This window comes from Marmota marmota, unplaced genomic scaffold (assembly GCF_001458135.2).
Source record: "Marmota marmota marmota unplaced genomic scaffold, marMar, whole genome shotgun sequence".
Classification (NCBI taxonomy): Eukaryota; Metazoa; Chordata; class Mammalia; order Rodentia; family Sciuridae; genus Marmota; species Marmota marmota.
In genome coordinates this window covers 24,477,881-24,504,624 of record NW_026000174.1, presented here as the reverse complement: position 1 = coordinate 24,504,624, position 26,744 = coordinate 24,477,881, and the positions used below count along the sequence as shown (strand labels likewise).

Sequence of the window (26,744 nt, the reverse complement as noted above, 5' to 3'; positions counted from 1 at the left end):
ACCTCGTCTCAAGAGGCAGCAGTTGTGTCCAACATACTCTCCCATTCAGCCCTGGGTGCAGCCATCTGATCATCCATCTCCCCAGCCAGCCAGGTCTGTGCAATGGTGCCACAGTAATAATACACCCATCTTCCCACTCATTTTGCACTGCACTGTGAGGTTGCCAAAGACAGGGAGCCTGTTGGACTCAACCCTGTCTCCCTCAAGGGTTTATACCTTTTCCCCATCACTAGCGCCTTCAGAATCTGTGACAGCCCACCAGGAATAGCTGACCACTCAGCCAGGAATTTTTTTTTTTTTTTTTTTTGGTACCAGGGGTTGAACTCAGGACCACTCGACCACTGAGCCACATCCCCAGCCCTATTTTGTATTTTATTTAAAGACAGGGTCTCCCTGAGTTACTTAGTGCCTCACTTTTGCCGAGGCTGGCTTTGACCTCATGATCCTCATGCCTCCCCCCCCTCCCCCCGAGCCACTGGAATTATAGTCATGAGCCACTGTGCCCAGCCAGGAATTCTTGAAGTGGTGAGGAGTCACCAGGATTTCTGGGGTCCTCCTTTAAACATCAGGCCTAAAAAGTCTTGCTTACAGGCGACTCAGGAAAGTGGGGCTCAATGAAAGCCCCTGGGGTCCTCCATCCCACAGTCTGCCCCGGCTTTCCCTCCTCAGTCACATTCTACAGTCCCAGCCCCCACTATCCTTACAGCAGACCAGGCTGGAAATTTTTTTTTTTTAAATCTGTTTATTCAAGTGTGATCTGGGAAACACCTGTCAGAAACACCAGAGAATTTGTGGTCTAGTGAAAAAGACTCTGAATATTAAAACAAATCTTGTCTGTTTGTAAGAACTGCGTGGCGGGCAGAAAGGAGGAGAGCACTCAAGCTGGAGCCTGGGGACCACTGCATCCCAGCTCCTGCAAGGGCTTCTGGGTCTGCACCTGAAGATAGCCAAGAGCCCTCCATGAGTTGCTATTGGGAAGAGGGGCCTTTGATGAGCAGGCAGGAAAGATAAAACATGATGGTGCTCAGATGAGGAAAATAGACCTTGCAGTTGTAAGTTATTAAACTTCCAAAAGGCTGTTGGAAAGAGGATAATGATAACATATTACTACATCTGAGAAAAGGCAAAGTATTTTTTCCAGTATAACAGTTATGATACATAAAGAGATTACAGTATTTGTTCAGGGGATGAGATGTTAAGGGTTGCTTTGTTTTTGAGATTTGAGGTATTGCCAATGGATGCGAAGTCCTACTGATTAGAAAGGAACTAATTTCTAAGAGCTGTGGAGATGGAAAGTCTTGGGTGGTCTCTATTTTTAACAAACCTGCCAGGTGGATTCTTGAACACACACACACACACACACACCACACATGGAGGTTTGGGAGCCATTGTCTTCAACCCAGTGGTTCTGAATCTTATCTGCAAATTAAAATCACCTGGGGAGATAAATGATAAAAGGAGGCTGGATCTCACCTCCAGAGATTTTGATGCAGTTGGTCTGGGTGTGGGGGGGTTGGGCATCAGTGTTTGGTTTCCCATTTGACTTTGATGTGTAGCCAGTGTTGGGGACTCTGGTTGAGCTGTAGCTCAGGGATGGTGCTGTAGGTGCCCTGCATGTGCAGGAGTGTGTGTGTGTGTGTGTGTGTGTGTGTGTGTGTGTGTCTCCTGTGAATTTAGGACTGGGTCCTGGGCTCATCCTACCAACCAGGTGATTCTCTTTGCTGTGAGTCCATCTGGCATCACAATGGCCCGGTGGCTTTTGCTGTGTTCACAGGATCTTGCTGACAGATGGGAGAAGAGCCTGGGTCTCATTGCCTCTCCTCTCTGGCTCTGGAAAGGAATAGGGGTTGGTGGAGGGGGGGCAGGGGAGGCAGCAGCTATAGCCAGAACCCACCATTTTGAAAGGAGTTCTGCTCCTGGGTCCCTGATGTAGAGGTTGCTGCAGAGCCATGAGCTCTGACTCTTGATATGACTTCCACATGTCAGTGTGGAGAAGCAGCAGAGCCATCCCTCCTGCCATGGGCACACACAGTGTGCGTGGCCAGCAGGCACACCCAGGGATGCCTGTCTTCTGACCATCCAGAGCTTTCAGTCGCCTGCGCCCCAGCTAGAAGACACTCTCCTCCAAGCACACTGCCTATATTCAGAGATGATCAATTTATTTCCCATCTTTTATTAATCAAAGACACATGTAGCTGTTAAGCAGAGCTTCTGACTTCACTAGGCAAAAAGCTTTTCAACTCTGAGTCTACTAGAAATCTCACCCAAAGCCCAGGAACTGAGTTCTTCTGTTGATCTTTTGGACCTTTTGGAAACAGCTTGAAGACCCCCAGGATACCCAGGGCTTACCATGTGTTTTGTCTGTCCCTCCTTCTGCCCAGCTTTGCCTCTGTGTCACCTGAATGAGACTCTTACCTTTCTGAGAGATGCATGACTTAGCTTCCTTCTCTTTCCTAGGGAATGAGACAGAAAGACTCACTAGTTTGGGGGGGGGGGGTTGAAGCCATTTTATTTAACTGCAGACCCTTTCTTGGAAGGATTTCTTATGCAAAATCCTATGTGTAGACAGATTAAATTAGAGCCCCTCTAGTAAGCAGAGAAGACTTGGGAACCCTTGCCCTCAACCCAGTGGTTCTGAATCTTGTTTGCAAATTAGAATCATCTGGAGAGATAAATAAATATTTCGAAATACCTGAGTTTCAAGGAGAAAATGCTTATTTAGGCTCACAGTTATGGAGGTGCCAGCCCATGGTCAAGTGGCACATTGCTCTGGGCCTGTGGTGAGGGGCTACATCATGGTGGAAGCATGTGGCAGAGCAAAGCTGCTCACCTGTGGCCAGGAAGCAAAAGAGAAGAGGAGGAAGGGGTAGAGGTCCCCAAATCCCCTTCAAGAGCACAACTTCCATGACCTCAGGACCCCACAAGGCCCCACTTCTTACAGGTCCACAGTTCTTCCCAACAACACCCCCTTGAAGACCAAGCCTTTGACATGTGGGTCTTTGGGGGACATTGGACATCCAGAGCACTGCAGGGGGCCTCCCTGTTTGCCAGCCCCAGGCTGCAGGTTGCAACAGACCAGCCTGGCAGGAAGGGCACCGTCTGCCCACTCAACACTGGATACAGTGGTCCTCACACTGTGGCACTGGGCCCCGCCGGTGGCTGCCCAGGCACCTCCCCCCCCCCCAACCTCATGGGGAACAGGGCTGAGGCTCGGGGAGCAGACCTTCCTTGGGTGTCTCTCAGTGACTCACCCCAGGGGAGCAGCAGGCTCTGGATTCTCTCCACTCTCTTCAGGAGGATGGAGGAGCTGCCCTGGGTTCTAAGTTCCTCTGTGCCAGACTCAGTGGAGAGGTGAGGAGGTGGGGAGCTGCTCCCCACCCCCAATGACTTTCCAGGTTCACTCCTAACTCTACCCCAGCTCCCGGCACAGGACCTCCACCAGCAGCAATGATAACAGTAGCAACCACCAGTGTGTATACGATACCAAGGGCACTATTGTGGGCTTATTCACTTCTCACAATAACCCCACAAGGGAGCAGTCTTTGTGATTATTCCCAAGTTTCCATATTAGAAAATGGGCACAGAGAAATTAGTGACTTATGCCAGGTCACACAGTAAGGGAGTGGTGAAGTCAAGTTCTAGACTCAGGCGGGGTGGGTCAGGGGTCTTGCGCTTCACTTTCAGGGCAGGATGCGTCTCTGCACAGCTGCATCTTGATGCTTCTTGGTTGAATAAATGAATTTCATTTTATTTCTAATTCCAAATTCATGGAGTTTAACTTTTGCCTGTCTGAGGGAACCCAGGAAAGATAGAGCAAGTCGATGTGTCTTCTTCCACATGTTAGGGGCCACCAGTGAGTTATTATCTGAGTCACCAATTCAGGGGAAAGGGCAAGAGATTGGGGTCCATGTCTCCATCCTGAAGAGAAGATGTTAATGGCCTGTGAAAGGCTGTGCTTCGGAGCGCCCTCCCCTCCACTAACCCCATGACACAATGTAGAGGAAGAGCTTTCTGGTCTTCAGGGTCTCTGAGCAGAGCCCTCATCCTCAGAGTTGAGCCTGAAAGACCTCAGGCCTCGCTTGAAGGCTGGCTTGCCCTCTTGTGATTTCTTTCCAGGCTTTCTATGTGCACTTTGAAAATACATTTGTAGAGCAAGTACTCATGATTATGGCCGGAAATCCAGACGCTGGATAATCCCGAGAGCCATTGAGGTAGCCTGGTCCGATCTTGTGCATGAGGTATCAGTGTGGATGCTTTTCAAAGCCCATGGCTGACAGAGATAGATAAGCATGGGGCCCTATTCACTGCATCCTGGACATGCAAAGTTTCTTTGTCCAAAACCTTAGCTTATTTTGTCTGCCAGTGGCCGTGCCTGCCTCTTTCCTCTGCCTCAGGTGCCCATGCTACACGATTACAACCGGGTTGGTAAATTAAGAGTCTGCCAGATGGGAAGGACTAATTTTCCCCCTTTCAAACATCGCAGGCATGACGGGGTTGCACACGTTGGGTTGGACACACGCTGCATCCCTAACAGAGCACGGAGACATCACAAAGGTCTCACATCTTTCATGTGATAAATATTTCCACCGTCATGCTCGAGAAATGAATTTTGTTTGAAAATGGCCTATTTCCTTTGATGCTTTCTTTGACGTGGATTCAAAGCCTTTCCTGATCCTGCTGGGGCCTAGGGTTGGGAGAGCCTGTTTGTTAACTTTTTCGAAGGACAAATCCACTTCTCTATGCTGCAGTACAGCCATGGCCACCGGGGCTGGGAGATTTATGACTGAGTCTGTAATGAAAAGCTGCCCCGTGATCGACAGCTGCTGGGAGTGATGGCGCTTGGCCTGGGGACCGCCCCAGCCAAGATGGCACACATGACCCAGGGGCGTGTTGGCAGACCCCAGGCTCACCGGGCCCTGACTCATATTTGTCCTTTTCTGCTGTAAATTGCACTTAAAGATTCAGATATGGTTTATTTAACCAGAGTGGAGCTCCATAATATTTTTTTCCTGCAAGTTTGTTTTTACAAGTGTTCGTCTCTGGTCTTTGAAATGGTATATTTTTAATGATCTTGCTGCATGCAGTGAGCAGCCCCCTGGGACTTGAAGAATATGTTCTCAGGACAAGTCTTTGTAGGCTGCTGCAGGCTTCTGTGAGATGTGTGTGTGTGTGTGTGTGTGTGTGTGTGTGGCCAGTGAGAACTGGATGGAATGGAATGGAATGGACCCTCTGTTCTCCTCTGGGGGCCTGGGTTAATGCCCCCAGGGTCTTGTGGGGGTGAGGAAATACCTCCCATTGTAGAACACCACCCGCCTCCCTACCAGCCTGGCACACAGGTTGCAGAAGCCTTCCATAGACACAGGCCCTGGGACTGGTATGGGGTCTCTGAGGGAGAAAGTTTGTCAGTTTTCCCAGGGCCCAGGCTGGAGTGTGGCTGCCTCAGAAGTACTACACATACGGGCGTACCCTTTGAGCACAAGTAGGAGCCACTTCATAGGAGCCCTCGTGGGTGCTGGAGGGAACAAGGCACGAGGGCAGCCATCTGATGCCTGCCAAGGCTTGGGAACCATGCCCTACGGCAAGTTGCTGCCCTTTCAGATCAGAAGGAAGATGCTGGAAACAGGCAGGCTTCCCAGGAGAGGCTTCTGAGACAGGAGAGTGAAGGGCAGAGTTCTATTACAGAGGAAAGGTACACGTGATTTTTGCAGCTTAATGCAGGCTGTAGGACTCTCAAAGCAAGGAGGACCCTGTGGCACCTTGCAGACCTTTGCAGGGAACAACAGCTGCTGGAGGGTCTGACACTGGTCTAGATTGCAGGCTGCCCGACTGCCAAGGGCCACATTTCTTTCCCCGTTGTGGCCCACTGCTGTTGCAACAGGAGAAGCGAGGCACTGGAACATCAACAGGGTCAGTACAGAGAGTTCCTTCCAGGAAATTGGCATGGGGCAACATTGTGTTTTATGTGCGAACAGTGAGGTGTGTATTTAGAAGTCTGGGTGCTCAGCCACAGGCTGCCAGCTCTCAGGGGAGGGGAAATGTGGTGTGTGCTTCAGAGTTCATTATATCTCCTAGGCAGAATTCAAGGTTTAAAGGGTTGCTTTAAAGTAGCAAGTAATGGTGCATATAAATCCTGGTTCCTAAGATATGTACATTTGTCACTCCCTAAAATGAGTTTTTCACATGTACTTTATATGGTTGGCTTGAAGTGTAAAACTTGGACCCTTTAATGGCAGCTTTCATTCTGCATAATTTCTAATCAAGTCATTTCCATTTTTCTGTGATGTGTGTACACGATGAGTTCTGGCTGCACCAGCCACCTCAGTGGTGAGCCGGCCACTCCTGGGCCCAGAATCACCCAGTGCAGGCTCAGAAGGGCACCATAGTGCCAGCCCTGTGTGACTCAGTGTGGATGTGTCCCTGGGAGGAGCCATTGTGGAGTATTTAGAGTGAGCTCGAAGAGCCAGACATCTTCCTCTTCCTTACCTGGTAGCCATGTCCGTCCAGACTCAAGTGACTACACTTCTCCTATGCCACCCTGCCCCTGGCCCCCTGTGACTTGTTCTCTAGTTCCTTGCTAGGACTTGCCACTCTTCCAGAATCTTAGCACCCTGACTGGGGCTGCGCCCCCAAATCCTTGATGGTCCCTCCAAGAGCGCAGGGCCTGATTCCACCCCTGCCCTGGCTGCTCTTCTCAGTGACTCGGACTTACATTATCATGACTGCCTTTTATCCTTCCCAAGCGGGGTTGACCTAGGTCCTGCTCTTGGCCAGTCAGGTGGACTAAGGTTGTGTGGTATGAAGCTGATGCCAGGAGAGTTGGAATGTGTCCTCCCTGGGATGGGGCAGATGAATATCAAAGCCAGCAGGCAAGTTAGGCAGGTGGTGCACATGCCTGTAATCCTAGAGGCTCAGGAGGCTGAGGCAGGAGGATCACAGGTTCAAAGACAGCTTCAGGAACTTAGGGAGACACTGTACCAAAAATAAATAAATATAGATAGATAGATAGATAGATAGATAGATAGACCAACCAACCAGCTAGCAGGTAGATCCTAGTTCATGATATCATGGAGCTACATGGGTCAGGCACTGTTCAGGGTGCTTTACCCACATTCCCTCCTGTATTCCTCACTAACTCTACCTGGTAGGTGTTGTTACACGTGAGGAAATAAATCCTGAGCTTTGAAGCCTCGACCCTCTAGTAAAGGACACGGTGGAATCTGAGTCTGTGCGATTAGTACACGGGGCCCAATCTGACCTGCTGCCTGCTTTATAGTTGTGGCTTTCTTGGGACACAGCCACACTCATTCATGGACACATTATCTATGGCTGCTTTGAGTAGTTGTGATAGAGAGCATCTGACCTGCAAACCTAAATACTTACAATTGGTCTTGGAGAGAAAAACGTGTACCAACCCTTGCCTCACACTGGACTGTCCGGCATGGCTTCCTTGGTACTGAATGCACCTGCCAATGTGCATTTTACTCAGTTGTGGTCCATAGTTTTCATTGGATTTTCAGGGTCGGGAACATCCCACCCCTCCCCCAACAGCAACAAAAACAGCAACAGCAAACAGAACATCAGCTGCAGAACATTAGCTGTGGGGAGTTTTGAAAACTAGACCTGGGTGGCCATATGCCAGAGCGCAGCAGTGGGAGGCGGAACCCAGGTCTGGAGCCCTTGGAAGCTGGAATGCTTCTGCTGTGGGGAGGAAACAGAGGCAGGACAGTGGTTGCCACAGTTCTTTCCTGGCACTGTCTAAGTCTCTCTTTTGTTGTTTCTTAACTAGTGCTCAGGGATGCAGGGCCAAGGTGGCTTCAAGGTCAGTGAGGGGTGGAGGGGGTGAGGCCCCTTCACAGCTCCTGGCTGCCTGCTGCCTGGGGTTGCACCTGCTGTTTGAAGAATGTGGACAGCAGCCCTGCCTGATTTGCTGGGCATGTTCCTGTGTGGTCTCTGTGGAGTGTGGGGTTGAGAGAGCAGCTATGCTGGCACAGGGTAGACTCAACAAATGTCAGCTATTGTTACTTTGCCTCACTACAACCCCGAGGGTAAAGTATTAGAATCTCCTTTATAGTCTGAAAACTTGCAATGATTGATTTCTGACTGTGGCAGCAGAATAATGTCTGCCCAAAGATGGGCATGGCCTCATCCTGGAAACTATGTGCTTCCTTACATGGAAAAGGGAAATTCAGGCTGCCTCTGCAGCCAAGGTTGTCAATCAGCTGGCCTTAAAATTGGGGAAGTGGCCCGGGTTAACCATGTGAGCCTAACCAGTGACTATAGAGGCCAGGGCCTGTGGGCAAGAGGGAGGTAGAGGGGGTCAGATGCTGTGGTAGGGAGGGACTCCACCCACTGTAGTCATGAAGATGAGGAAGGGCCTTGAGCCAGAACTCAGCAGCCTTTAGAAGCTGGAAAAGACCAGAAACAGACTGTGACACCTTTGTTTTAGCCCAGTGAGACTCCAGTCACCTGCTTATTTCCAGAACTGTAAGATAATACATTTGTGTTCTCTTAGGCTGCTGAGTTGGCAGTCATTGGTTATAGCAGCTATGAAACACTACTACACTCACTGAGGGCTTGCTAAGCCCTTTGACAGCATCTGTGGTCACACTTGCCCTTTGCCACATGCTTAGGGATGAATATTATGCTTTCTGTTCAACCGATGGGCAAGCCGAGGTTTGGAGAGATTCAAGAGCTCGATGAAGGTTACATGGGCAGTCCAGGGCAGAGCTGACCCTGGAGCACCTCTGCCTGGTGGACTGAGCCCTTTTGTAAAATCCACTCTTGGCATGACTGGGGGGCTGCTCTCGTGCCTGTACACTGTCTTTTCTTAGGAGGAGGTGCCCTGAGGGATCTTCTTTTCTTGCCCTCTGCAGGAACGGGTGACTGCTCTTCCAGATCCCTGTGCACCAAGAGTAAAGTCCTTGTGCAGAGGGAGCTGTCGGGGTTCCTTCCCTCTGATTCCTTCCAAGCCCTTCCCTGTCTGATTCCACTTCTTCATTTTAGCAGCTCTGAGGACTCCAGGAAGAAAGAGCCTAATCATGGGCACCACTGGCAGAGGCCCTGCAGTTCCTGCTCTGATGCAACTCCAGAGCCAAGAAGAGGGCTAATTATCACAGTAGCTCACTCTTGATAGAGCTCTGAACACCTCAAAGGGTGTTTAATGAATTCTGGGAATTTTCCCTTGGAAGCCCAATAAGAAAAGTACCACTATATTGTGCTAAAGTCCCCCGATGCCTCCCAGGTGAATCTCAAACACAGGCCCCATTTTACAGAAGCAGAGGTTGGGGCAGAATTGCCCAGCACTGGAGGACAGAGTCTGCTGAGCTTCTGGCCTCCCAAGCTGCCTGCTTTCCACAACTCTCTGTCCCTCCCTTTGGCTTGCATCAGTCACCAAAGCTGGGATTTGGATCCCGAAGCTGGGCGTTGGAAGACGAAGGCGGGAGACAGTGTCCCTGGCCATGGCATGGAAAGAGGTGGCAGGGCAGATGGAAGCCCCAGGTGGGGCCTGGATGGTGCCACCTGGATGGTGCTTCCTGGCTCTTCCAGGTGTCACCCCTCCCTGTGTAGTGGTGTGAACCCCGCCCTTATTAGCAGTGCTAAGAGGAACTGCAAATAGCATAGTCTTCTTCAGAGAAGCCAGACATCAAGCTCTTTAGTGGGAATAATGGAGACTTCTCAGCAGCAGGAAGTCAGCAGGCAGTTTACTGAGAGAGCTGAAAATGTACGTTTCTGGACATTGAATTAGCCCTTTCTTTTTAACTCTCAAATAAAGCATGCACCAAGGCATCTCAAGAGTTGAAGCAAAGTTTTCTAAAAGTTGTTGAATTGGAAGTTTAAAATGGTGATATTATGGTATATAAATTATACCCTGTTTTGAAAGCAGGAGAGGGAGGAAAGGAAATCCTGCACACAGAATTCTAGCTGGGACACTCAGCATCACCTAGAACCCCCTCATTGGATGTTGTACATTCATCTTTCCTAAATCTGACTTCACAGTCACCCCCATAGCTCCCTGGCAGTCTGTTCCCATTTCACAAGGGGAAAAACGGAGGCTTGAAGGACCAGAAAGAATGACTAGCAGGTGCAGGAGTGAGTAGAAAAGGGTCCCCAGGACAGTCTGAGAAGGGGACCAGGAATCAGAACCATCAGTCTGTCACCTGAATGAACCTCAGACACAGGGCCCAAGTGCCCTGCATGGGTAGCTGCGTGGGACTTGGGCTGCCTGTGTGTTTCTCCCACCTTCATCCACTGGGCTGCAGATCCCATCACCAAACACCCAAAGCTTTGGCTCTGAGCACCGCCTGAGGGCAGAGCAGAAATAGCAGTGGCTACAGGACTGGCTTCAGGGTAGGAGCTGGGCCCCCTCCCCACTCACCCCCAAAGCCTTCTTAGCTGTCCCCTCTGCCAGGGAGAGGGTCATATGGTAAACCAAATTAAAATCGTAAGAAACAAGAAGGCTCCATCAGTTTCCTGAGAAAACATCCTGACAGGAATCCAAATTGAGGGACTAGAAGCAGAGATGTGGCTTCTGCTTCCACCTGGGCGGTAGGCTAGCATTGGTCGTGTGGGCTTTGTCCTATGTGTGGCTTTGTCTGCCTTCTCAGAAAGGCTTGAGTGCTCCTGCTGCCCAACCTACAGGTGGGAGTCCCAAACCACTTTGACTTCCAGGAGCAACTGTGCAATAGGACTCCTCCCATTGCCTTATCCTACAGTCCAAGGAACAGAGATGCGTGCTGGGTTCTTATTCAGGAAGAGGTCTGGGCTGCAGACTCTCCTGAAACTCCCCTGAAAAGACACCAGCACCTCTGAGTTTCCACCTGCAGCCACAGCAAGAGCTGGCAACGCTCAGCTCCAGAAGATGGGGATCTCCAGGGAAGACAGCAGGCAGGCCGGGACAGGGCAGAGCAGGATTGCAATGTCTGTTTCACTCTAGAGCCCATCTTTCCATCTCTCCTGGGATCTCAGAACCACCAAGACCTTGGAGCAAAAGTCAGTGGGCGGGGCCAGCCCTCTGTTGGGGCTGCCCACCAAGCAGCCGCCCCTCGTGCAGGTGTTCTTCCTACTTTCTTCAGGAGCTGTCAGAGCCTTGGCAGGGTGTCCAGATGTGCTCCTCTTGGTTGGCTGATTAGCCCATGACAAGACTGGAAGCTGCAGCTTTTGTTGCATTAAGCTCTGCTGGGTCTTCCCCTCCCCACTTCTTTCCTGTCTCTGTGAATTAGCATGGAGCCTGTCGGGATGTATCTGTAATGTTCTGCTCTCATTATCGGTCTGGGTGTCAGGCTTTGTGGGCAGATCTCTGAGATCATATGGTGGCATTTCCCCGATGCACTATGTGATCCTTGATAGAACTTTCTGGAAAACAGGTCATGCACAATGAGGGTGAGGCATTACCATGGAGCAGCAGATGGGCTGAGAGAGTGTGTCTCTAGAAACTTCTTGTTCTGTTCACAGGAGCCAGCCCAGGAAGGGCTTGAGCAAGTGATAGTCAAAATGTATTTGACAAGCAACCTCAGGGTGCAGGCTCTAACCCATCTTTAGGAATGCTGAACACACAGAGCAGGGGTCTGGTACTTCTGGTTGGGTCTGGCATATGCCTTTTAAAAAAAATTGTCCTAATTAGTTATACATGAAAGTAGAATGCATTTTGACACATCATATGTCAATGGAGTATAACTTCTCATTCATCTGGTTGTACATGATGCAGAGTTATCTAGATCGTGTAATCATATATGCACATAGGGTAATAGTGTCCCATTCATTCTACTATCATTCCTACCCCCACACCCCCTTCTCTCCCTTCACTCCCCTCTGTTTAGTCCAAAATACCTCTATTCTCCCCACCCCCTTATTGTGAATTAGCGTCTGCATATTAGAGAAAACATTTCACCTTTGGTTCTTTGGGATTGGCTTAGCATAATATTCTCCAGCTCCATCCATTTACCCAGCTTATGGCCTATACTTTTTAGTTGCTGGCTGGTTAAAGAAACCTCTGAGGAAGGGCCTGCACAGCTGGAGAAGCAGGGAGCACCTGAAGGGCTGGGTGGCCCTGTTTATGGCTGCTCTGAAGGTATGTCTACAGTTTAGCATCGGGTACACACCAGCGCAGGCCAACTGAGGCGCTTCCCGGAACCTGAGATTTCTTCACTCCTCAAGTGGGTTTTTCCTCTCCCAAGTGTGTCTAGGCTCAACCATAAGCCATTAATGTCTTTGATCTGCAGCATCTTCTTACCAATATGGGAATGGTTAGACCTCCATCCCGGGGGAGGCAGGGAGTTCTGGCCTCAGTGCCTGGCAGGGGCAATGCAGTGGGTTGGGGTGTGCTGTACCAGGGCATCAGCTCCCAGGGCAAAGGTTTTGCAGTAGATTCCCAAGATCAGCCTGTGGTCAGACCTCAAATAATGCATTTGGCCACTTGGGACAGTGTCTTTGGCGATGTTGGCATGTTGGACGTGGGGATGCAGTTTGGAGGTTTATAAACCATTTTCAGATGATGTGGCTAATTCCACACCTTTCAGTTTTACCCTCTTCATTGTGGTGTTCTTCTCTTCTCCATCCACTGGCTGTCCCAAGCCTGATGAGGCCCAGGTGGCTCTGATTCTCTTTCCTGAGTTGCAGACCTGCCCAGCATCTCTGTGGACCCTGAGCCCCACAGCATGCTCTTTCCTGCTATGGCAAATTTGATTCTTGACTCTTGCTTTGGAGCCCTCAATCCCTGAGGAGATGCTTCTTTCTAGTTACCCCATCTGTTCGTTGTTTGATCAGATATGCCCAGGTGGGTGTGAACCCCAGCAGGGACCCCAGCCCATGTCTATCCTGGGAGCAGTCTTGTCTCTGGGTGAGACATCAAAGATCTGGCCACCACAAGAGAAGTCCAGATGCCCTGGACACCTGCATAGCACCAGCCCAGGCACTTTTCTGGGGTCTCTTTGCCTGTATCTTCACTGTGTCCCCGTGCTGGATGACCACATGGATCTGCTTTCTTACTGGAGAAGGGAGTTGGCCCTGGGACTGGTTGAGGCTGCTTTTCTATGGATGTAGAGACCCTTCATCTGGTCATCAGTGTCTTTCAGAGCTGAAGACCTCAGGACAGGGCATCTTCCCATCTGACCTAAGGTGGTGTTGATGAGAGAGTACTCTGCCAGGGCTGTGGGCATTGCGGGTTCTCAGCAGTGGGCATTTTTGAGAGCTTACCATGTGCCAAGCTCCATACATGGACATATCACTTAATGATCACCAATGATCTATGAAGGAGGTGAGATTATTATCAACCCCATTGTCCAGACAAGAAGACCGAGGCTCAGGGTGAGGTAGACCAAAACAGTAAAAGAGCTGGAGTAAAGTTGGGCACAGTGGCACATGACTTTAATCTCAGTGACTCAGGCCAGCAATTTAGTGAGACCCTGTCTCAATATAAAAAATAAAAAAGGCTGGGGATGTAGCTCAGTGGTAGAGCATCCTTGGGTTCAATCCTTGGAACTGAAAAAAGTAAATAAAAAGCTGGAGTATAGCCCTCAGGATTCTGAAACCATAGCTAATGTTCTTAATTAGCTCTTGGGGGAAAAAATGAACTTAGCAGGGTGAGGTTTCCTTACCTAAGGGGAGGCAACTGGAAGGCATAGAGCAGGGCTGGCAGGCTTTTTCTCAAAGGACCAGACAGTACCTATTTTTCGCTTTGTGGGCCCCTGGTCTGTCACACCTACTCAGCCCTCCTCACATATCTCCTAGAGCAGCCATAGATGACATGTGTGCAAATGGAAGAGACTGGTTTTAGTAGAACTTTATTTTAAAAAATAGATGGTGGGATACAGCTAGGTTGGTACAGTGCTTGCCTTGCATGCACAAGGCCCTGGGTTCAATTGCCAGCACCACACAAAACAACAACAACAACAACAACAAAATGATGGGTGCCGGGCAAGGTGGTGCACACCTGTAATCCCAGCAGCTCGGGAGGCTGAGGCAGGAGGATTGTGAGTTCAAACCCAGCCTCAGTAAAAGTGAGGCTCTAAGCAATTCAGTGAGACCCCCCCGTCTCTAAATAAAATACAAAATAGGTCTGGGGATGTGGCTCAGTGGGTGAGTGCCCCTTGAATTCAATCCCTGGAACCACTAAAAAAAAATAGATGGTGGGCTATGGACCACAGGTGACATCCTTCATGCAGAGGAATGAAGGTGGAGGTGGGATGCCTCCATCTGTTCGATGCCCATGACAAGCTTGGTGCCCTTAGAGTATTTATTGGGCTTTTTCATCTTTGATTTCTTCGCGGCTAATAACCACCGTGGGTTACTTACTAATTCATTTTAAATTGATATATCAAGACCCTCGTAAGACCCACATAGTATTCTAGGAATTAAAGAGAGTGAGAATCATATGGGTAGGGTCCTGTCCTCATGGAGTCCACGCCTGTGAGGACCACGGGGCTAAGATAGCCCTGGATAAGGAAATCACCTAGTGACTCGTGTCAAGTTTGCAGAAAGTATACTTGCTTCCCACTGTAGTTCCCCTAATTCCTCTTTAAGGACCCACTGGTTTCAAGTTTGCTGTCATTTGTACCCAGACTGAATCAAAAGGTAGGGACACGTGGTGCTGTAAGCCAGGATTTCAATATGTTTGTACTACATCATTATGCAACCCAAGCCTAATTGTGAATCATAATTTTTTCATTAACTGATCTCATTTTACTTGGTAATATCCATTTAGGCATTTGAGAGCAATAAAACTACATTTCTTTTAAATATTATATGATTCAGTTGGTTCACTGATTTAGAGTTTTACTACCCCCCATTCCAAACGAATGAGTCATACATCTTTTTAGAGATAACAAGGACCTTCAAGATCATGCAAGCCGGTGCTTCTCATCAAGCCTGCCTCAGAGGGATGGAGACTGAGCCGGCGCACCCCAGTTCTGGGATAGAGCTGTGGGCAGACCCCCCACACGCTGGAGTCCCTCGCTTTGTCTTAGAAATGCGTGCTTAGTTTGCATTTTATTCTACAATTTATCATACTCTGTTTGATGGATCTGAGTTTCTTTTTTATATCTTTAGAAGAAATTGGTAACTGAGATGTCGTTAGAGGCCATGGGGACAGTGGCAGGGCCCAAAGTTGAATCCCAGCTCCTTCACTTCCTTCTTCATGAACCTGAGCAAGTCTCTTGCTCCTCTGGGCCTTGCTTACTCCATTTGTGAAATAGAGATGATCAGGGTGAGAGGAGTCAATAGGCGGGCATGCTTAGAGGAGGAGCTGGCTCATGGCAAGAGCAAGCACTCAGTGTGTGTTGGCTTTTATGGTCACGTCAGGGGTCACACGTGTCCAAATTGAAGGAAGTGGCACTGAGAGGAGGAGGGCTTGAGCTTCCTTATCCAGTGAGTTCAGCCGACAGACACCTGGGAGTCTGTTAATGTGTTGCTTTTACATCTCTCTCTCTCTCTCAAATCTCTGGCACCTGTATGCTCGTCTACTCTGAGAATCATGGCTCTAAGCCACCTTTCACCCCACGACAACTCCACCTTTCTAGCAATGAGGGCTTCCTACTGCTGGATCACCCATTCCACATTGGGAGGAACCGGGCTACTACAAGCTCACTCTTTTGTTCCCAGACCTCTTTCTCTGCCAGATCCCCTCCTAGAAAAGTGACCTAAGAGGTAGTGGCAGCCTGTAACTCTGAGTGCCCTAATCTAGAAGACCTGGGGACCCTAGCTCCCTGCCTGTGTCCAGCCCATACTTTTACGAATGCTATGTACTTATCCGCTCCAGACAGACAGCTGAGGAAATGGACATCCACAGGGGTCCTGCACCTGCGTCTCCTGTTCCTGACCAGCTTCTGCCTTCCTGGGTCTCTGTCCCATTCCTGGCCTCTGGCTCATCTCTTACTTACCTCCATATCTATAGCACAGAAGTGGGCCGGACATCTCTGACGAGTTTCTCTGACTTCAGGCCTTAACTGATCGCTGTCCTGGAGAACTAATGTGCAAGTCCCAGTCTACCACATGTCTGGCAAGGCCTGTTGTCCCCTTCCCTATTAAAAACAACAACAACAACAACAACAACAACAACAAAACAGTTTAAATGACCTTCCCTTGCTATAGTAACCCTAGTTACCATGGATTGTACACTCCTTCCAAGGCATGTGCTGGTCTAAGTGCTTTGTGTATGTTCTTTAATGTGACCCTCCCAGGTCTAGGGGGTTAATGTGTTCTCTGTGTCACAGGACAGGAGTTCCACTTAGGCAGGCTGAGTGGTTGTGGTGGTTCCATAGTCAGCGTGAGGTGGAGCGGGTTTTGAATCCATCAGTGTGTAAATCCAAAGCTCCTGCTCTTCCAGCTGGTGACGCCCCCTTCCATGTTCTTGGGCATGACCCAGTGTGGGGCTGCCATCACAACGTCCAGGGGTCCAGAGAGCAGTGCCCTGCAAGTGTAGCAGGCTGAGGATGGCTTGGCTGTCACCTGTGTCCTATTCCCTCTCCCAGTGGACAGAGCCGCAGGAGGCAGTGTGGTTGGAGTGATCACAGCCAGCTCATTGCCACACAGCGGAGCTAGCCATCTCTCAGCATGACCAGACAGGGCAGAGGAAAGACCCCAACCAGCCAGCTCTCAGCATGAGGCCTGGAATAGGAAGGGTTGCAGAGGAAGGTGTGCAAGCTGAGGAAAGAGAAGCAGAAGTCCATGCTGGAGCCATGGGGCATCAGGCTCACATCCCCCAGCCCACTGGCAGACCCCGATAGATGTATTTCTACATCCCTATGTCTCGTGGTTGTTGGATGCATGAAGGGATGTATTCGTGGATGAATGGATCATTGGGAAGCATGAAATTTTCAGTCTTCCCTCACTCACCAAAGAAGGGGCTAAGTTTGTTGTGACCCAAGACCATTGTGAGGAAGGGAAAGTTGTTGTCGTGGCATATGCAGGGGTACACTCTGACCACTGTCTCCTTGTCCCTTTTCCTCCAGAGGCTCCTGCAAAGCCTGAGGAGGCAGAGGCTGAGCCCTTCACAGACTCCTCTCTGTTTGCACACTGGGGCCAGGAGCTCAGCCCCGAAGGCCGGCGCGTGGCCCTGAAGCAGTTCCAGTACTACGGCTACAACGCCTACCTTAGTGACCGCCTGCCCCTCGACCGGCCCCTGCCTGACCTCAGACCCAGTGGGTGAGCACAGTCAGTGACGGGGCCCTTGTCAGACCTGGGAAGGCGGGTCCTCACAGTGCTGGGGACAGAGTCAGGACTGGGCGTTAGAGCTTTGGGGGTCCCTTTGCTCCTTTTCCCCTTGGAATCTCAGTCTCTCCATCTGCTGGGCAGGGGGAGGGCTTCCTTCTATTAGGGATTGTAAGGATTAATAACCCAATTTACTCCTTAAGGGCACTAGAATCATCTGGCATTCCCGCTAATATGTCATTTTAACCCAATTAGTTGCATTTTTATGAACAAATTTTTTTTTCCTGTAAATTAGTTTTTTAAAGTACATCCATCTTCCAGGGCTAACAAGTCATTACACCCGACAGAGAGTCTGTCTTGACTTCTCTCTTTGTTACACAAGGATGTTCCTTTAAGGTTCAGTTAGAATTTTTATGACTCCTAATTATTAAAAATGTGGGCACGTACCAGAGCTGGGAAAATCTCATTAACTCCTGTGTGCTCCCCCACACCTTCTTTTGCCCCCTTTCTCCTTATTTAAGAAATTTTCTTCAATCTGCAAATCATAGCTGCAAAAACTCTTCTCTGGAGTTTTTGGGAAATATCTTGCTGCTGGATTGGGAGACTGTGTTCTTTGAGGAAGAAGAATTTAATTCAGTTCCATAAACACTTAGGGAGCACCTGCTGTATGATGTATAATTGAGTATGGTGATTCCTTGACCAGGGAGGACATGATCTTCACTTAGATATTATCCAAGAAGTCCTATTCTGTGCCAGCCCCATGTAGGCCCGGATGGAGCAGTGGATGAAATAGTCAAAACTCTCCGCCTTCACGGAGCCTACATTTAACTTGGTTGGGAACAGATAGTAAACAAAACCAGTCAAATACCTAGCATGATCCAGTAAGTGCTATGCAGAAATTTGAAGTGGGGGAGGGTGACAGGGACCTGCTGGGATAGGAGTCTGGGTTGCAATTTTGGTTTTTAGTGGTGGTCAGAAAAAGTCTAAGATGGGAACTTTGGAGCCGAATTCAGAGGACCTGAGGAAAGCAGCCATGCAGACCCTGTCCTGGGGAGGGGTGTGCCTGGCAGAGGGACTGCCAACTTCTCCCCTGAGTTATTTGCATGCTGGGCATGTTTGAGGGGAAGGAAGGAAGGAGGCTGGTGTGACTGGAACAAGGAGGCAAGCGTTGGAGATGAGGTCAGAGGGGCGACAGGAAGCAGATCCAAAGAGCAGTGGTTCTCCATCTTGGCTGCACCTTGGCCTCACTGTGGGATCTTGAAAAACAGTCCTGATCCCAGAGCCGTGTCCCAGACCAATTTAAGTGAGTTTCCAGGGTGACGCTAGGTGCCTCTGTTGTTGAGAGCTCCCGGGTGGCTCCACTGTGTGGCTCAGGTTGAGGCAGCAGGAGAAGGGTTTTGCAGGCTGTTGCCAGGGTGTGGCTTTTGCTCTGTGAGGTGGGAATCCATGGGAAGGCTGGAGCAGGTTAGTGGCCCGGTGGACTGTCATTTTCCAAGGCCCCACTGGTCACTGTGTTACTAGGCTGAAGGGGGGAAGGGAGGAAGCAGGGGGAAGCAGTCAGGAGGCTGCTGCATGCCCAGGGGGAGGTGGGGAGGCAGGGGGCTCAGGACGTGATGGCCAAGCACAGATGCTGAGCTGGGGCTGGATTCTGGAAGTTTCCAAGCTTCAGTTACATGCCTCTCAGCCCACTGGGAGGGCTGCAGAGACCAAGCCTGGGACTGGGAGAGGATCAGGTCTGATGTAGGGGCTCTGGGGAAGAGGGCCTTGGGGGAGTTGGGACCCTCTGGCTCCTGCAGGGGCTTGGCCAGCAGGAGAGCCAGGGACTTTGCAGACAATCTGGCACAAAACACTGTCCCAGCTCAGTACCTGTTTGTCCACAGTTAACGGGAGAACAAGAAGGAGGCCGTGGAAAGCGTGGACCTCCCTACTGCAGCCTGTTATGACCATAACCGGTTGACACGGCTGGGCTTGATAAAGATGCCCTTCACACTGTAGTGAGGGGTGACGAGGGGATGGTGTGGTCTTCCCATTTCAAGTAGAGTAAGCTCTGTTAGTCAGCTATTCATCTCTGTGACCAAAATGTCTGACAAGAACAACTTAGGGGAGGAAAAAGGTAATTTTGGCTCCAGGTTTCAGAGGTTTCAGTCCACAGTTGGCCGACTCCATGGCTCCAGGCCTGAGGTGAGGCAGAATATCATGGTGGAAGGATGTGGCGGAAAGAAGCTGCTCAGACCCTGAAAGCCCTGAAGCAGAGGAGTGAGAGAAAGGGACAAAGTATAATCCCAGGAGCACGCCCCCACTGACCTGCTCCCTCCAGCCACCTGCCTGTGGCTACCACCCAGTAATGCATTCCCATTATTAATTCATCAAATGGAGTCACCCACTGATTAGTCACAGCTCTCATAATCAGATCATTTCACCTCTGAGCACTGCTGCAGTAACACAGGAGCTTTGGGGGGGGGAGGGCACTTCATATGCAAACCATAGCTGAAGCCAAGGAATCAAAGGAGCGAGTGTTGTGTCTGACGTCCCACAGTGGATAAGGAGCCAGGCTGAGCCCTGAACCCGGGTGCCTGCATGCCAGCTGCCTCCGACACTGACCCGCAGCTGTGATTTTGCCTGTGCACAATGCTGCTGCTGAGAGCCGACATTCAAGGCCCTTCACCCTGCATTGAGAGACTGTCACCTCCAGTGCAGTGTGCCTGACAGGGGACTCCGAAGGACCCTCGGTGGGCAGAAATCTCTCGTTTCCTCCTCTGCTGCTGGAGGATTTTCTCTCTGCAGATTCAGAATCTGCCCCACCCTTCCATCTGCCCAGGCTGGTCCCCAGCTTTATCTCCTTCCTGTTTGGGGAAAGATGTGATCTGGCTCACTCTGTTACCTGGCTGAGGCAAGGGGTTTCCATACCTGTTGGCCCCTTTTTCTAGACTTTTTCTAGTTCTTGCAGGGGCTTGGCCAGCAAGAGAGTCAGGGACTTTGCAGACAGTCTGGCACAAAACACAGTCTCAGCTCAGTACCTGTTTGTTCATAATTCACAGGAAAACAATAAGGAAGTCATGGAAAGGGTGGGCCTCCCTACTGCAGCCTGTTATGACAATGACGGTTGGCATGGCTGGGCTTGTTAAGAATGCCATCACACTATAGTGAGGGGTGGCCAGGTGACGGTGTGGTCTTCCAACAGACACAACACTCGCTCCTTTGATTCCTTGGCTTCAGCTATGGTTTGCATATGAGGTGCACCCAAGCTCCTGTGTTACTGCAGCAGTGCTCAGAGGTGAAATGATCTGATTATGAGAGCTGTGACTAATCAGTGGGTGACTCCATTTGATGAATTAATAATGGGAATGCATTACTGGGTGGTAGCCACAGGCAGGTGGCTGGAGGGAGCAGGTCAGTGGGGGCGTGCTCCTGGGATTATACTTTGTCCCTTTCTCTCACTCCTCTGCTTCAGGGCTTTCAGGGTCTGAGCAGCTTCCCTCCGCCACACCCTTCCACCATGATGTTCTACCTCACCTCAGGCCTGGAGCCACGGAGTTGGCCAACCGGGGACTGAAACCTTGAGCCAAAATTAACTTTTCCTCCCCGAAGTTGTTCTTGTTGGGCATTTTGGTCACAGAGATGAGTAGCAGAAAAACTGTACCTCCCCTACAAGGCAGGGAGCTGAGCCTTCTCACCCCTCACTGAGCTCCCTGCAGAAGTGGCTTTAGTAACGGGTGGTTTCTCTTTGCACATAGTTTCTGGTACATCTGCCTCCCAGCTCACGTGCCAAACACACACACCCAAGGTGGAGGGCTGTTGATGAACCACTTGAGACAAGTATGTGCTCAGGTAGGACAATGCCTTCCTTTGTCTGGCAATTTCTACAAGAACATTCCTGTCTCATAATAAGTAAGACCAGACCGTTGCTTGGCTCACCCTGTTTAATTCATTTTGGAAAATATTTCTTCTGACTTTACTCTTATCCTATTTCAAACATTTATAGAGCTGGAGCCATGTTGTTAGGCAAGTGTTAGGTTCTGTATTTACATCAACTCCTTGGCTCCTCAGAGGAACTTTCTGAAGTGGGTACTATGATGGGTCTCCATTTTACAGAAGAGGAAACTGAGGCACAGAGGGGATTACATGACTTGCCCGGAGTCACTAGTGGCAGGGCTGGGGAGGAGCCCAGGCAGTCTGACAACAGAGGTGTCCATCCGTGTCCCTCTCATGGGGGTGGTGGGCCTGTTTTAACATAGCAGCATTTGCTGGCCAGTTTGGGATGGATGAAGGTCTGCTTCTACGTTTTGGAAAAATTGTTTTAGTGAACATCAAACCCATTACCAAGGCTCAGAGTGATTACCTGAATATGGCTGTTGATAGAATTGGACTGAGGTGGATGAGAGGGAGCCCCATGTTAATGACAGTATCCAAAAGCGCATTGCCACGGGTTCTTGCTTCTGCCTGAGCCCCTGTGCTTCCCATTATTGCCTATGGGCTCTGGGGGTCTCTGTCCCTGGAGGGTTCCTTGGGTTCTTCACATTGTTCCTGGTGTTCTTGGTTTTGCTCTTCTAAATTCTAACCCTGATGTTGTGCTCGACTGGGTCCTGGAGGAGGAAGTGGATATTCAGAGTCTGCCCCACCCTTCCGTCTGCCCAGGCTGGTCCCTGGCTTTGTCTCCTTCCTGTTTGGGGACAGATGCGATCTGGCTCACTTTGTTACCTGGCTGAGGCAAGATGCCCAGTACCTCAGCCACAGGACACTGCATACAGAATGGGAAGAGTTCCTCCAGGTGGTTGCTGGGCTTTGTCAACTTATTCATCCAGAAGATGTCCACTGCTCAACCAGAATGGAAAGACACCAGAAATACATCAGACAGAAATAGCTTCTGGAGTCTTCACTGAGGTCAGCATCCACATGGAAGCAGGTGGGAGGGCAAGAAAACTTGCTGATGACTTCCTGGTGTCCTTGGGGAAGAGTCACCTTGAAAGCTTCTAGTGAGGCAGGAGTCTGGACTGGATGGATGGCCCGTGGAGGCCCTGTCCCTCCATGGCCTCTGTGGCAGGAAGGCAGACCTGGGGGGTGGCATCTCAAAATAGCTCTGCTTTTCAATGTTGACTCCCTTCCCCTGGGAAAGGAAGGACATAGGAACAGGAAGCACACAGTTTTCTCAACCTCATGTACAAAGAGAAAAGACAAATTTCCTTTCCCTGTAGCCTCTGGGGAAATCCAAATGTCTCTCATCCTGCATGGATGTACCAGGAGCAGAGTAGGCCCCAGAGCCACCTGGGGATGACAGGACATCACTGGCCTTTCTGGTGACCCTCATGGGCCTCACCCCATGGGAAGCATTGGAGCTGAGCAGGGATGGCCTTGCTTCTTCCCATGGTGGGATGACATGGAGCTGCAGGGGTAAAGGGAAGAAATACAGCATCCCAACCCGGCTGGACTTTGCTCTGTCCTTATGTCACCAGATGCAGGTGCCAGATAGCCCATGCCTTTCTCTATGTGCTTCCTCCTGCCTCTTACTGTCTACCTCCTTGGGGTTCAAAATAACCCACAAAGGACATAAAAAGGAAAAATATCTAGCCTTGATTGTGGTGTAGACCAGAGGCATGAACATTTGTCAATACTCATAGGACTGTATATTGAAGATCTATTTGTTTTGCTGCATGTAAATCAAAAATTAAGTTTTTGAAAAATAAAAGCATGAGAAAGCCATCTGATAAGTCCTTTGAGTACATGGTGGAGTGGAGGTTGGAGGCACCATCTTTTGGGGAGGTCACTGAGAAGATGCGAGTTGTGGGGAAGGGGATCATGCAGGCTTGAAGCCAGCTGTCCAGCTTGGGGCAATGAGAGAAGCTGGACTTCCTACCCCAGGGAGTGCCCCTGGTGCTATTGTGACAGGCACATATCACATTCTTTCCTGAAAGTTATAGTTGTTATTTCCAAACAGGGGCCATAGGAGAGACTAAGGGATGAGCAACTGCCCTCTGGGGGATTGTGGGTGTGGGTAGGAGAAGAGGAGCCCAGGTCTCAAACTCCAGGGCTGCCACATTGGCATGGCAACTCTGTGGCCTGCCTCCAAAGTAACTCTGGGCAGAGTCCCAGACAGGCAATACTTCCTGCCTCTTACTAGATCTTTAGTGCTTCCTGAGCCTTGTCAACAATGATATTTTCTCTCTCTCCAGTGTCCCCTGAGGTCTATGTCCTTCCCTCCCAAGGGTTAGGATGGACTGGCTCTTGGGCTAACAGGAAAGGTTGGGGCACTAGGTATTGGTAAAGGAGATCAGACTATTGTCTGCAGCCCTGAGTAGGAGAGTCTGGGACAGATTCACACATAAACTCTCAAAGGAGCCCAGGTTTGGAGCTGGAGAAATCCTGTACCAACTTCAAAGTGGAAAGTGTGGGACAGGATGAGAACAATGAGAAAGTATAACCCAGAGCCAGGGCGTGGCTCTCCTGGGCATCCCCCCAAGGTGGCTATGGGGCACTTCCTGCTAGGATGGTGGTGGCAGCCAGGGTTTGTCTGTGTGGACTGGGGCGCCCTAGAGTCTGGATAGGCAAGACTGGTTCAGTAGTGCACACTCTAGTAGACATCATAGGTCTCTGAACTTTGGGAGCCAACAGTGCTAGTGTCATTGGTAGGTAGAATCGTGGTCTCGGGAAGAGGTCCCCATCCTAATCCCCTGAACCTGTAGTTGTACTACATGGCAAAGGGGAAGTAAGTTTGCTGATCCTATGACTTTAAAATAAAAAAAAAATATATACCAGACTACTGGGTGAGCCCAATCTAGTCAAAAGGGTAATTCAAGGTGAAAGAGGAAGGCAGAATCAGAGAGAGACGGCCACTTGAGAAGACTTGACTAGATACCGATGGTTTGGAACATGGCAGAGGGCCAAGAGCCAAGGAGTGTAGGCAGTCTCTAGATCCTGAAAAACAGATTGTCCCCTGGAACCCTCAGAAAGGAATGCAGTCCTGCCACCACCTAGGGTTTAGCCCTGTGAGACCTGTGCTGGACTTCCTGGCCTCTAGCACTCTAAGGTGATAGATTCATATTGTCTTAAGCCAACAAGTTTGTCCTAATTTGTCATAGCAGCACCATCAGTACTAGGAAACTGATACAGATGTGAACTGGTGCATGGGATCCTGGGACAGGAAGGGCTCTGCACTTGGTTTCATGTTCCTGTCACTGTTTAAATTCTTAATAACATCTGCATAAGGTACAATCACAATTTCCTTTTGCACATTATGTAACTGGTCCTGGAGTTTGAGTGGATGCTCCAGGTGGGGCACCTAGGATCATCTTGGAATTAGATTGCTGGACCATCAGCTGCCATGGGATAATGATTTACACAAGAACCCCCACTTGCTCACTTACCATGAGCCAGGTGTGTTGTGCACGTGCTTACTGCACATCTGCTCATTTAACCTTATCCTCATGACTCTCTCAGGTAGTTATTACTGTTCCCATTTTATAGAAGAGAATGTAGAATATTTGCAAGTTTCAGATTCCTGTTTAAGTTCCCACAGGTGCTACCTGGCAAATCCAGTGTTCCTCGTCACTCCAGGTCATACGTCATCCCCTTGTCCCACCCTTCCCAGGTCCAGGTGAACTTCTCTAATTTGGGCTGTGGTCTCTGGAGAAGATGCAAAAGTTGGTGTCCTCTTTGGCAACAACCTCAGGACAAAGTTAAAGAAACATCTTTAGTGATGACTCTGCTGTTGCATTGAAAATGCTAACTGCACAAACCTGGCTGAGGAAGGATGCTTTTAGCTAAAACACCTTGGGAAAATATTTCTGGTTCTTGTTAATGTTAAGCTCATTAGGGGCCAGTATGATGTTGTTCTTGAAGGAAAAGTAAGCTTAAGCTATATTAATAGAGTGAAATATCTTAAAAGAAGGAGGTGATTGTTTTGTTCTACTTTGCTACTCAGATCATAATTGCAGAAATGGATTTTAAGGCAGATAGAGGAAGCGGACCATTTAGAGGAAGATAATCCAGGAGAGAAACTGGGTTACATGACAGATGATACTGGTTCTTAGATTGTGGAGTAGTGGTTAAAACCTGGTTGCCTGGACTCCAAGGATGGATCTCTTGTTTGTAGGTTAGGTGACCTCTAACAAGTTACCTGGCTGCTCTGTGCCTTCATTTTCCTATCTGCAAATTAAGGATAGCAATACAAAAACTGAAGTGCAGAACCTGTGGAGTTTGTGGAACACTGCCTGACATGTGGTAGCTGCTATTTAATTTTTATTATTTGGGCCTCTGATTTGTAAAAGAGATGACTTGAGGGGGACCAGATCATGACTTAACTACCTGAAGGACCACTGTGTGGATGAAAAGCACATGGTACAGGACTCTGCCCTGGTGATGGAAGAGATCAAGGTCACACAGGGACTGTGGCACTGTGGGACAGGTCAGGTGAAGTCCCCAGAGTATAATTTCTCCCCAGCCACAGAGATCCGGCATCGGGGGTTGAGCCCTTTGGATGCCACCTTCCTCTGCCCCGGCCTTCTTCTGCCCTGACAGTTCTGCTGTGCTCCACACTCAGCTGTAGCTGACTACTCATCCACAAATTCACTACATAGAGACATCCAGTCCCTAATATGACTTTTTCTTCAGAGTTGTCTGACTTTATTCCCTAAGCAACTATTCATTTAACTTCATGGATCCCATATATCTCAGATCTCTAAGATGTTTGGGGAACAAATAGTCTCCCTGCTCCCTGTGCTGGGAATTATTGTAAATGATCATTTTCCCTATTGGCCTACTTACAATCTACATTTATTTATGTACCAGATCTTTTTCTCTAAATTGGTAAAGTCATTGGAAAGACTGTTTGTTGAATTTCTGCCTCTGGAATGGAAGTTGAATAATTTGATGGTCACATGTACTCAGTGGTTTGCTCATTGATGATTCATGGGCCAAATTCTGTTCTAGAGCAGGCCAGGCCCATTTCTGTCGTATTGTAGACTGTTGAAACTCCCAGTTCTCAGATGTCTGTTATCCCTTCCAACATCTTGCCAGGTCCCTAAAGTCCTGGTAAGTATCCCCACCCTGCCTCCATTATCCCTCCTCCACTCCTCTGGCTCTTGCCTGATCTCATCTTATTGCTTAGCCAGGCAGGGAGTCAATGTACAAACTCAGGGATTCCATTCCTGTCCCATCCTGTGGTGGAGTTCCAGCTCACAGACATCTCATAGTCTGAATTCATTCTACTGCTCATGAATTCAAAGATTCACTCACATGTCCATTCATCCAGGCAACTTGTATCTTCTGAGTTTCTACTCTGGGCTGGACATTGTGCTAGGAACATATGCTGTGTGGATATGTCCTGATATTATATGCAACTTATAGCCCAGTGCAGATACTGAGGTTTGTGCAATAATCACATATAAAAATGCATTGCAATCACATGCAAATGGCATGAAAGAAAAGCAGAGGAGCAGAGGGTTAGAGTCCAGCCCAGGAAATGAAACGAGCTTTTCTGTACAGGGATATGGGTGTGTGTTTAGGGAGTGAGGAACCAAACTTATAAGGGTGACCACAGATGCTTGGGGTTCTTTACAGGCAATACAGACCTGTAGCTACAAACACAGAAGCCAACAACCATGCTTTGG

At 49.5% G+C, this 26,744-nt stretch overlaps 1 protein-coding gene across 3 annotated transcripts in view; it reads left to right on the top strand.

The window, feature by feature from the left end:
* Galnt18 (polypeptide N-acetylgalactosaminyltransferase 18) overlaps positions 1 to 26,744 on the top strand; it is a 338,683-nt gene that overhangs the window by 151,984 nt on the left and 159,955 nt on the right. For all 3 annotated transcript variants that reach the window (XM_048788340.1, XM_048788339.1, XM_048788338.1), the window contains exon 2: positions 16,944 to 17,136. In XM_048788340.1, the coding sequence (XP_048644297.1) occupies positions 16,944 to 17,136 (193 nt within the window). The remainder of the gene's footprint in view (positions 1 to 16,943; positions 17,137 to 26,744) is intronic.